General features: G+C 38.5%; 1 protein-coding gene across 1 annotated transcript in view; it reads right to left on the bottom strand.

Annotated features, from left to right (window-relative positions):
- Positions 1-3,028: 3,028 nt before the first annotated feature.
- The window catches only part of LOC113406909 (DNA-directed RNA polymerase III subunit RPC1), a 50,793-nt gene continuing 43,167 nt past the window's right edge, over positions 3,029-10,654 (bottom strand). Inside the window, exons 27-31 of the mRNA XM_026653778.1 lie at positions 9,494-9,658; positions 8,574-8,738; positions 8,062-8,193; positions 6,493-6,625; positions 3,029-3,994 (exon numbers count right to left, since the gene is read on the bottom strand). Coding sequence (XP_026509563.1) covers positions 3,849-3,994; positions 6,493-6,625; positions 8,062-8,193; positions 8,574-8,738; positions 9,494-9,658 — 741 coding nt within the window. The 3' untranslated portion in view covers positions 3,029-3,848. The remainder of the gene's footprint in view (positions 3,995-6,492; positions 6,626-8,061; positions 8,194-8,573; positions 8,739-9,493; positions 9,659-10,654) is intronic.

Genomic DNA, 10,654 nt, shown 5'->3' with positions numbered 1-10,654 from the left:
TCAACTGCTGTCTAACACCAGATTGAGAAGGCTTTTGTAGGGCTAGTTTCTCGTTAGTATTCATGAATTGACTTCCAAGTTTTGCGTTGCAGACCTGAATTCCCACGTACTGTACTTGTAAGGTATCACAGAGAGCTTTGTTCAGTGGCGCCTTACAAAAATAAGATGTGATTGGACATTAAAGATTAGCTGCGGAAATGCACTGCAGCAGGTTGAATTTAAAGGCCTGTAGCCAACACATTTTTTCCAGCCATGAATCAATTGCAAGGAGTCCATTCATGTTTTCAATGTACGGAGCACTACATATTCAACATCAACTGTAATTTTTGTCAATGCAAGTATTTTTCTAGTATTGAAGCATTGTGTTAAGTCTTCAAAATGATCTGTTTCCAGTTATTGGAAAATGATTTAAAATATCTGATCATTCTAAGCTGCCTGAATTACTTTAAATAAATGAAGGAGAAAGAGGCCAGGTCACCATCAGTAATTTGCTCCCAAATTCACTGAGCATAACCACCAATGCATCAGCAAGCAGACCTAAAATTTCAACTTCTCCTTTGTTCCTTTTTCCTCTTATTATTAGGATAAGCAATATATTTAATTTAGTGAAGACCATTAAAGCATGCTTAGAACAGAGCACCGAAAAGTTTAAGTTGTTAAATGTTTTATTATGCATATTTACAAAAAACTGAAGCAGTAATTTGCTCCAATACAAAGCCCACCAAAATTACATCTTTAGAAAAATCTTTATACACAGCAACACAGTACAGTACTACAAGAATCTTCCATGCTACACTCAAGTATTTATCTGCAGCAAGGAGGAGTTTGTTATCCCTCAATTTGTGTCTTAGTCATATCCTTAAAATAATACCTCCCCCCGAGACCAGAACTACTGGTCTGCAAGAGGGCCATCCAACTGAAGTATGCAAGTTTACTCTGCAGGTTGCATTTTGCTACTGCTTTCCAAAAATATTTAAGAGTGGCTTGTAATGAGTTTAGTACCAATTTCTACACTAGTGATTTGCAGGCCTCCAAATTTGTCCTCTTTTTATCCTGCCTGAACCTACACTGGATATGCCTCAGTAGTTCACCCAAAAGCCACAGATTCACATTTTAGGGTAGCAATAACTTTTCATCTAGGTCTTTTCTTTTTTTAATTCATCCACGTCCACGTACAGAAATCACTGCTTCATCTCAGACTCTACAGACAAAAGGGCTAATATTCTCTTAACACAGCATTGTATCTTTCTATTGGCCATGGAATGTAATAAAAATCACAGTGCACATGCACCCCGTGCCAGATACCAAGTCACCTCTGGACACACCCAGGCAAGCAGCAGGTAGACACGGAGCTGGCTTCAGTTCATGATTGTACAATCTTAGCCTTAGAAGTTAAGGAGGCTGCTCTGAAGGCTATCATTTTCCTTTCCATCCTGACCCAAGTTAGGAAGGTATTTGAAGCAAATTTGCTGTGCCTGCTTCCAGGCAATATTGCTTACCAAAGAAACAAACAAAACCAAACAAAAAACAGTTCTTAAAAGTTAATTCCCCCCCCCCCATATCATCAGTGTACATTCAGGAATATTGTATTTATATTGAATGGTTTTAGTGTATCTTCAGTCTGAAGATTACTCCAATGAGTTAAAGGGAAAGTAAAGGCATTGTTCTAACTCCAGTGGGTTAAAGGGAAAGAAAAGACATTATTCTAACTAGAATTAAGCAATTATATTTCAGTTCTTTCATTACCAAACATGAAAGATGGCTTTTCTACTTCTACTTTACTCATTTTAAAAACAAAACAAAGTTCAAAGAAGCTTGGCTGACTTATGAGACATTTACAAAAATAAGGTTGCCACATGCTTACAGTTTCAGCAATATAACATATGCTATACCATGAAAAAAGTTAGCTGTGTATCATCCATGTACACAAAAGCCTTCTCTCAACCTTTAATGCCAGCTTTGCTTCACATTTTGTAACCTCCATTAAATCCTCACTGGAACAGAATCGTTGGGGAGGAAAATACAGCATCAAATAATAATTTAGTATAAGGAGAGTTTATGGAAATGATAATACAAAAGGCAGAGTTTCGTGCAGAAATTAGACAGCATTGTTTTCTATTAACAATGGCAATATTCAGTCACTCACATTACACAAACAAAATAGAAGTGAGTTGGTCTTCTGGTATATGCCTCCTAAAGTCTGGTTCTCTTATACTTTTACTAATACATACCTCTGCATTTGGGTGAGGAACAAGGTGGTGTGAATTGGGCATTCAATGCAACCTTCTAGTGTTCATTCCTCATCTTTAGGAACTGCAGATGTGACTTCTGCAGCTCCCATTGAAAGGCCATTTCCACATACACCCTGCCCATATTCACAGATCAGCGTGTTGAACAAATCGTTGAGCAGAGAAAATAGCTCAGTTGTACTGATAAAAGCAAACTAAAACCCTAGACAGCACTGCGAGAACATAGCAGGTACAAGAACCTGCCACACTAAGAATCCTAATGGCTACATACTACAAAGCATCAGATTTCTCAGATGTACACTGTATAACTTTTATCTTCATCTAGATCTTGTACTACAACCTCACATACAGTGCATGTGTCTCGTACATCCCTCCCTCATGTTCAGCTGCCCCCATTTTCCCAAGTTTAGTTAGTGTAAACCCAGAGAACAGTTATTCAGTATAGATTTATTTTCCTGACTAGTCAGTGTTGCTACCAGGATTTTGCTTACAGGAAGTCTTCATGTCTACAGACCAGCAGACCATGGATATACAGCAATAATCACCTGCTCTTTGGGGGGAAAAAACCCTGATAAAAGTACCACCTTCTACTATCCCGCACTACAATCAACATCTACTGACAAACTATCACCTGCTACTTGAATTTTCTTTAGCCTTGTCATGAGAACACCTGAAACAATGTTACATCTCTTGTCAAGCTCAGTAATGCAGCGATAAACCATAAGGGAAAGATAGACTGCAGAGATGATTTTCAGGCAAAAAGGGAGTATATTTCTGCCATTATTTAATAATGTCTTACTTCAGCATTTTGCCAATCTCAATTAGTAGGTTCAGCACAAAGGACACTGTCTCCTTGAGCAAAAAGCTCTTTTCTTGTAGACAAATTGCTTATACTGCTTTTTCATGTTGCATGGACCAATACATCTTGTAAAACCTAATAGCAATTATATTTCTTTTGTAAAGAAATTATTAGATTGAAAGCTTGCCTTCCTCTGGTATCCTAATGCTTTAGCATATAATTCTTAGCTGTAACCGCCTTATATGCACCTTTTGTAGTCATTTAACCAGTTCTACTAGTGATCCTCTAGTGATAGCAGTCCAAAAATTTCCACTTCTAAAGGCACCAATGTCATTGCACCTGTGCTTTGTATTTGAAACACACTCAACTTCTTGGTGTTGGGAGTTGAGGTATCTCAGAAAATGGATGTTTTTATTTGTGATGACATAGGAAAAAGAAAGTCAATTCCTGTTACACCGCAACCACCACGCTTTGGGAGTATTTAAGTAATGTAACAATTCCTGCAGTTGTCTTCCAGCCAGTGTGTTTCATCTTTTAATATTTGTAGCATGGAAAATTCTTGCATATTAGCAACTAAGCATAGTCAACGGACATTCATTTTAAACCAATTTCTACTTCTCTGTATAGACCAGTATTCTCCTTTAAAAGTCTGTATCAGCAACTAGTGAGCAACTGCCCAACTCCTATGACAATATTTAATTTACCAAGTCACAGCTCAAACTTATTTTGAGATGAGTGTAGTAAAAACACTTTAGTTTAAGCTTTATACCATGTTCTTGCAAATTGGTGTTGCATAGCTCTTATTTGATAAGTGGAATATGAAATTCGTTATCAAAAATAAGGGGCCTCCTAGGAGGGGTTGACTCCTTGTCTGCTTTGTGCAGCAGTTTGAAGAGTCCTGTTCCAATGTTCATTGGAATTCCCATGATGATACACTCAGAAACACCTAGGAGAGAAAAAAAACCACAGGGTTAAGTGACTAAAAGTTTCTAAAATTACTTGCACAGCAAAACCTTGTTAGAACCTTACATATAAAGCCAAACATGTCAAAAGCTCTCTCCACCAGACACAGTTAAGCAAGATGTTCATCACAACCAATAAATGTTTTTTCTCATTTGCCAACCATCAGCAGTGAAGGAGCTTCAGTTATAAAAATGGATTTATAGCTTTGACACTGGAATTTACAGTGAACAAGGCACTGCCTATTAAGTATGAACCAAACTCTGCTGGGAATTTATCCTGCATGTTGACCTGTCTACTGTTTGTCACAGCGGCAAGGCTTTTGTGCAGTCTGGTAAAGTTCTCTTAGGCTGACAGATTTTCAAGTGAAATGAAGTCTGGAGTTTCTCACCACTTCAGCTGTTCTGATTAATTTTTTTTTTGCATTTTGATGACTCAGAAGTTCATGTGTTGAAAGTTATCAATCTTGCCATGGATTTAGCCTTCAAGTGAGCCCTAGTGCCTTTGATGTGTCAGTTAATATATGGTTTGGAAGTGAAGTAATGAATGCATGCAATACATGTGTACATGCACAAGGTTATTTCCTAACTTTTCAGCAATGTGCTGTATTACTGTGTTTTAGATATGTACTCCTAGAATACTGCTCTTCAATTACTATATATTCAAAGATTTCAACTACTACACATGAAAATAAAAAGCAGTGTTTTGTCTCTCCTTGGATTGTTGGCTCTTTGGAGCAGGGACTGTATTTTTGTTCTGCGTTTCTACAGCCTAGCACTATGGGATCCTGGCTTATGACTGGGGACCCAACACACTACAATAATTCAAGTAATAATGAACAGCAATAACGTGTGCCCTTCAAACCAAAATGACGATGTACCTATATTTCCTACTTGTATGAACATGTGATTGTACACGGCTTGCCTGTAAGAAAAACTGCCAATGCTACCTCTTTACATTTGGAAATAAGAAAATTTTGTCCATCCCATTTCCTTATTTGAACTAAACTGTTACAGGAAGAGGGCAGCATGAAAAGGTCCTTAGTAAAATCTTGATTGAGGAAGAGGGACACTCAGTCAGAGGGGACTTTGAGCAAACATTTTCTTTTCCATACTGTTCAGGATGGAGCAAGTTCACCATAGGACCCTCACTTTAACCACAATCACAGCAAAGAAAACAAATATTAATAAAAGTCAATCACAAGGTAGGCACAGATGGCTAGAAAAAGAGACAGCTCTTAAAATATGGACTAGCCATGCCAAGCTTTCAAAACTATCTCCATCTATTCACAAGCGTTTCTATCCACAAAGAAGTCAGTGGATTCAGCTCTATATTTTCAACACATCCCAAACGAAGTCTCTGTTATATTAGTATTTTTATATTTCAGTAGCACCCAGAAGCCCTAATGAGGGATAACGGCTCCACTATGCTAGGCTCTGAACTAACATGTAGTCAAGATAACTAGAGTTGTAATGAAATCTGCCTGCCTCCCAAACTCCTTAGCTTAATTGAGTAGATAACTGTCTAAACTGAACTAAAATTGGATGGGGAAAGAGAATGGGGAAAAAAAACAGATTTCTAATCACGTACAGAGTATGCATGAGAATTTAAAATTAAGGGATTGAAAGGATATACAATCAAATGACAAAACTCAAATATTTAACTATCAAGGTACTAGAAAACTGCATCAGCTTTTTTACATTTTAGTTTTAGTTATTTGTGCCTTTCATCCGTTCAGTGGAATAAGAGAAAGCTGCAACTGATATTAGTTCAGTAACTTATAAGCCTCGAAATATGCATGTATATTTTGAAGGTGAACTAAAAATCTTTTATCTGTTTGAACAAGAGTTCTCGCTAGGATTTTATACCTTGTTTATCCTCATGGCCTTTGAGTGCCTAAGAGTTCAAGCCCCTTGGCCATCTGGGTTTTCTTGTTGCAGTTGATGAAACCCATCATAATTATTCATTATTCAAAGTACCACAGATATGTACAGCACTTTAAAGTACAAACAAAAAGGGAGCCTAAAAACAAAACAGGGAACTATTTTCCTTAATTCGCTTTAGGTCTTTGTAATGCTCAACAAAACTTGTAGAGTGAACACAAGAACACCGATCTTGCTAGGTAATTAAGGAGAGGGACTAATTTCCTGCTATTTCATTTAGTTAAGGAGAAAAAAAAAATCCCAAGGGACAAATTTAATCCCTAGCAGCACAGGCAGGGCTCCAACTGACTTTAACATCTTTGGATGGGAACAGGATGTGGCCCTAGGGTAGTGTCTGTCAGACTTCTGGGGTCAAGATGTTTTATCCAGCCCCACTTCTGAAGTTTCTAGCATATGACCTAGATTAATTTTAGTGTTTTGGGAGGCACACAGAAAGCTTTGGCAGGTGGGCAACATACACAAACACACAAACATGCGCGCTTTAAGAGTATTTTGCAGATGAGTGAATACTGCATGCTACAGTCTAACCTACAATACCTACCACACACAGAATCCTTCTGCCCAAAGTAGGCAGCATCAAACAGATGGTCTGCAGTCTTTTCAAAAGAAGCCAGCATTAACACACTTTCCTTCATTTTTGCCAGCCCAAACCTAGTAATGCCCAGGACTTCACCCTAGATTAATGCAGAAACAAAAAGACAGTCATGGTTCCAAGGGTTTGGTTAAATTTATTGAAGAATCAAAATAAGTGGATATGACAAAATGTATAGTTTATTTTAACAGTACTGAACAAAAGTCTACAGTCTGAAGCGTAGCCTCTGTTCTGCTGCTTCATGCTTAAGTCTTTTGAAGGTTAAGGCTTTGGTAGTAATGAAAGTTTAAATAAAACCAAAAAACTTTTATTCATAGGCTATAGGATCAGCTATAAATCGCTTGAAACTTTATGATGCCAAGGAAATTGGAAAAGGTGCGAATCAAAAAAGGCATATGGATGACAGAAAAATGTTCAACTATTAATCAACCACTTCAAAACAAAACAAACCCCATCTTTGTGGAGGCTGCTATAAAGAACTTAGTGGAGACTGTCAGTTATTGTTGGCCGATAAATCTGACTCCAAGTGTAAAATGACTGGATAATGCAAATCCTCCATTTTAGTCACCTTAGAAAATCCACTTGAATTTAAACATATTAGATCTAATCCTGTTTCTAACTCATGTTGGTACAGAGCACCTTGCTCATAATGGAGCTAGTACAGTTCTGACACATGGGACAGAAGGGTAAGGGAAAGAAGTGGATTCTGGAAACCTGACAAGCTTACCAACACTGTACTCTGTGCCCCTTCTCCAATGAAATGGAAAGTGGGGCTGTGGGCTTGCTGCAGACAAAGTTTTGGAACGGTGCCACAACCAGTATAGAAGCTGTTGCAGTCCCAAAGGTGCAACAGTAACTGCCCTGCAGCTTCGGGAAACACGGAAAAGCTACAATTCCTTAGCTGCTTTCCCGGACGGCAAAGTTCCCCTGCGTTAAACTCCTGTACTCTAGCTTGACACATGAGAAAGGATTTGCTCCATTATGTACATTAACACAAATACAGCTAGGTTATAGTCAACATACATTATCATGGATGTGGACAGCTATTTTCCTTCCCTGAGGAGTTCTGACATTGCATCAAAATGGCCAGTGCTGTAACCCTAGTCCATACTCCATTATGTAATCTGCTTCCATTTGCAAGGACTCTACCCTGCCCTCTGCTATGAAGTGCAGCTGTTGTGCTTTCAAATATTTGAACAGATATACACAGCGGTGTACATGCTTGGGTGCCCACACCAACCCTATGCTCTTTATTGTAACGTGCCAATGAGTTGACCTCCAGGGTGAAATAAAGACACCCATAACCTCTAAATGAAGCTCTTCAAACAGACTGCTGTTCTCAAATTATGGATTAAGTCACCATTTAAGTTTGAGATATCAACTCAGTCACAGGGATTAATTAGTGTGATTAGCAGTTACTTCAGTATATAGTCTATTAATACTCCTCAGCTGAAAGCTCTTCTATTGCCTCTATAAAGATAGTTCGGATAAAGAGACCAAAAAGAACGCAGCACAAACCTTGTATGTCATCAGATCTGATAGCAGCATAACATGCCTCCTGTCAATGCTCATACCATGGTTTACCATAGTGTACTGAATCTCATTGATAATGGTTGTTCGAGCAGCTTCAATCCCTAGTGTTTTCTCTACCTAGGAGAGAGATCATGTTGGATAAATGAAGAAGTGAAGTGCTTGGAGCGCTGAAACATTTCTTTGCTTGCACATGGGACTAAGATTTTCTTAGTGATCTAACTAGAAAAATCTGAAGTGATTTTCCTGGGATGCACATTCTACCAACCCCACCACCCTTTTTTTTTTTTTAAACCACGACCTGAATTAATAAAAACATTTGCTCATTAAAAGTAATTGAAGTTGGCAGCTGAATTAGCCTTTTATGATAATACACACACTGACAGGTTACTTGTGAAAGTAGAAGTGATCAGTTGTAAATTGCATTAACTGTCTGTAAATGAGCATAAGTAGGAATCAAGATGCAGCCAGAAGTAGTGCAAGACACACTTGAGCATTACCTCATAAGTGTTGTTAGAAGTGGTCTTAGTTCCTTTGACTCCATGGGTGGCCATGACAGCTCGTAGGTTATCACCTTCCACCAGAAGTTTGTATTTCTCCTTGCCACTCTGCTCATCAATGTGAATGACCGCCCGAGACACCTCTGGGATACCTTGCACTACAATCTTTTCAAAATAAGAAGTTGTATAAACTCAACTTGTCCTGTCCATGCAGCTTTAAATAGACAACGTGAGAACACTTACATTTAAGGCTTTAAATCAGTTCTCACAGCTATCTTAAAAACTCCACTTTTATACAGTGGCCTGAACATTAAAATAAGTATTAGTGTCTGATTTCTATTATGTGTTGAATGCTCCAGAGAGACACGTAAGAAGGGCATTCACTACATTACTGTTTTAGAACTAGGCTTCTCTGTCCCCACATCTAGGGGGTCCAGAAAATCAGATGTACGACAGATCTCTGCCTCTTCCTCTGTATGACACTCAGCATGCACCCTGTCAGTTACAGGTTTTTGTTTGCAACTATGTTTAAACCTAAACTAGACATGATCCTCACACAAACTTAGCAATGCATTTGACAGATTTTATTATGGGCTCCTTTCAAAACCTGCCGTATTTTTAAGTGGTAGAAAATTTGGTACTCAAATAGCACTTTCCATCTTCAAAATGTCTTATGATCAAACATACTTCGTAAGAATGTTGTAAGAAAAATATTACAATCTCCATTTTATGTAGGGAGAGAGACACAGGAAATGTTAAGGCTGAAACAAGAGCCAGCAGCATTGCTGGCATTAGAACCGAGGAGTTCTGGACTCAGACAACTAGACTATATTGACACTCAATACAATCTAGAAACACAAGTATTTCCCACATACAAATTGAAGCAGTTACCAATTGCAAAAGGAAGAGATTCTACTTACCTTTGGTAGCTCTTCTTTCAGGGATTGCAAGACATAATACATTGAACTCTTGCTATTCTCACGAGGGGTCACACAGACAACTGCCTCTCCATGAACGGCAACATCCCCAGGCTTCACTCTTAGCTTAGATGTGCAGATAGAATATCGCACAGTCTCTGCATTCACCTGTGGCAAAATGATTCCTTGAATATTAAAATATGTCCTTTAACCATTTTAAATCTTTCAGCCATGCAGAAATCAGATTTCTGCTCCACTAATTAACCAGGATACTATCACAGCTGGATGGGGCTAACAAATGGAATGCTTGCAGATTATCACAAAATAGCTCTCAGAGTGAAATGTGCCCCTCTGCAGATGGTCCACACAGGCCCAGATGCCACTTCAGTCTCACTGGAGTGTTGTATAAGGGTGAACTTTTATTGAATATGACACAGAACTGAACTGTTTGCTGTGTTATTGCAGTTGTGTCAGTCCCAGGATATTAGACACACAAGGTGGGTGAATAATAAAGAGATATTACTGTAATGCCAGTAAACCAAGTGCCAGAGCTGGCATTAGCTAAGAACTGACAAACTCATAGTTGGAAACCAAACCAGCTCACCTGTATGTTAGTTTTGTTCAAAATAGGTATTAGTCTTACCAGAATATATTTAGTGTTTAGATTTGATGAAATGCTTGCAAGTTGCTGCATATATTAATCTCACTTGTAATGCCTGTACCCCATGCTATAAGGAATTATGTAAGTATTGCTTTATAACTTTGAAAATGTTTGCTCTGAACTTGTGAACCCAGGCATGGGAATCATCTCCCACACCCAGTAAGGAGGCCTATCAAGATTAAACGGGCCATTAAGAATCATCATAGTACAAAGGATTGGTGAATGGCCCTATCAAGACCTTGGAAATGCTAGGTACAAGGGGGTTTGTCTCATGAACTGGAAGACCAAATGTAAGAGATAAAACAGGGTCACATGAAAATTTGTCATCTCTTTGCTGTTTTAACTCACAGGGGCAGAGACATTAAACAGAGGCAGAGATCCCCAGGGGTAACCCCTGGGTCCAGCCTGAAAGACATTTTGAATTGACAGATTACCACATCTCTGTCATCTTTACGAATCATGTTTAGGAACTCAGTTGTGTATGTTTGCTTGCTTTAACTTGT

This window comes from Terrapene carolina, unplaced genomic scaffold, assembly GCF_002925995.2.
Source record: "Terrapene carolina triunguis isolate 2854851 unplaced genomic scaffold, T_m_triunguis-2.0 Scaffold148, whole genome shotgun sequence".
Lineage (NCBI taxonomy): Eukaryota > Metazoa > Chordata > Testudines > Emydidae > Terrapene > Terrapene triunguis.
This window is presented reverse-complemented; position numbering and strand designations above follow the sequence as displayed.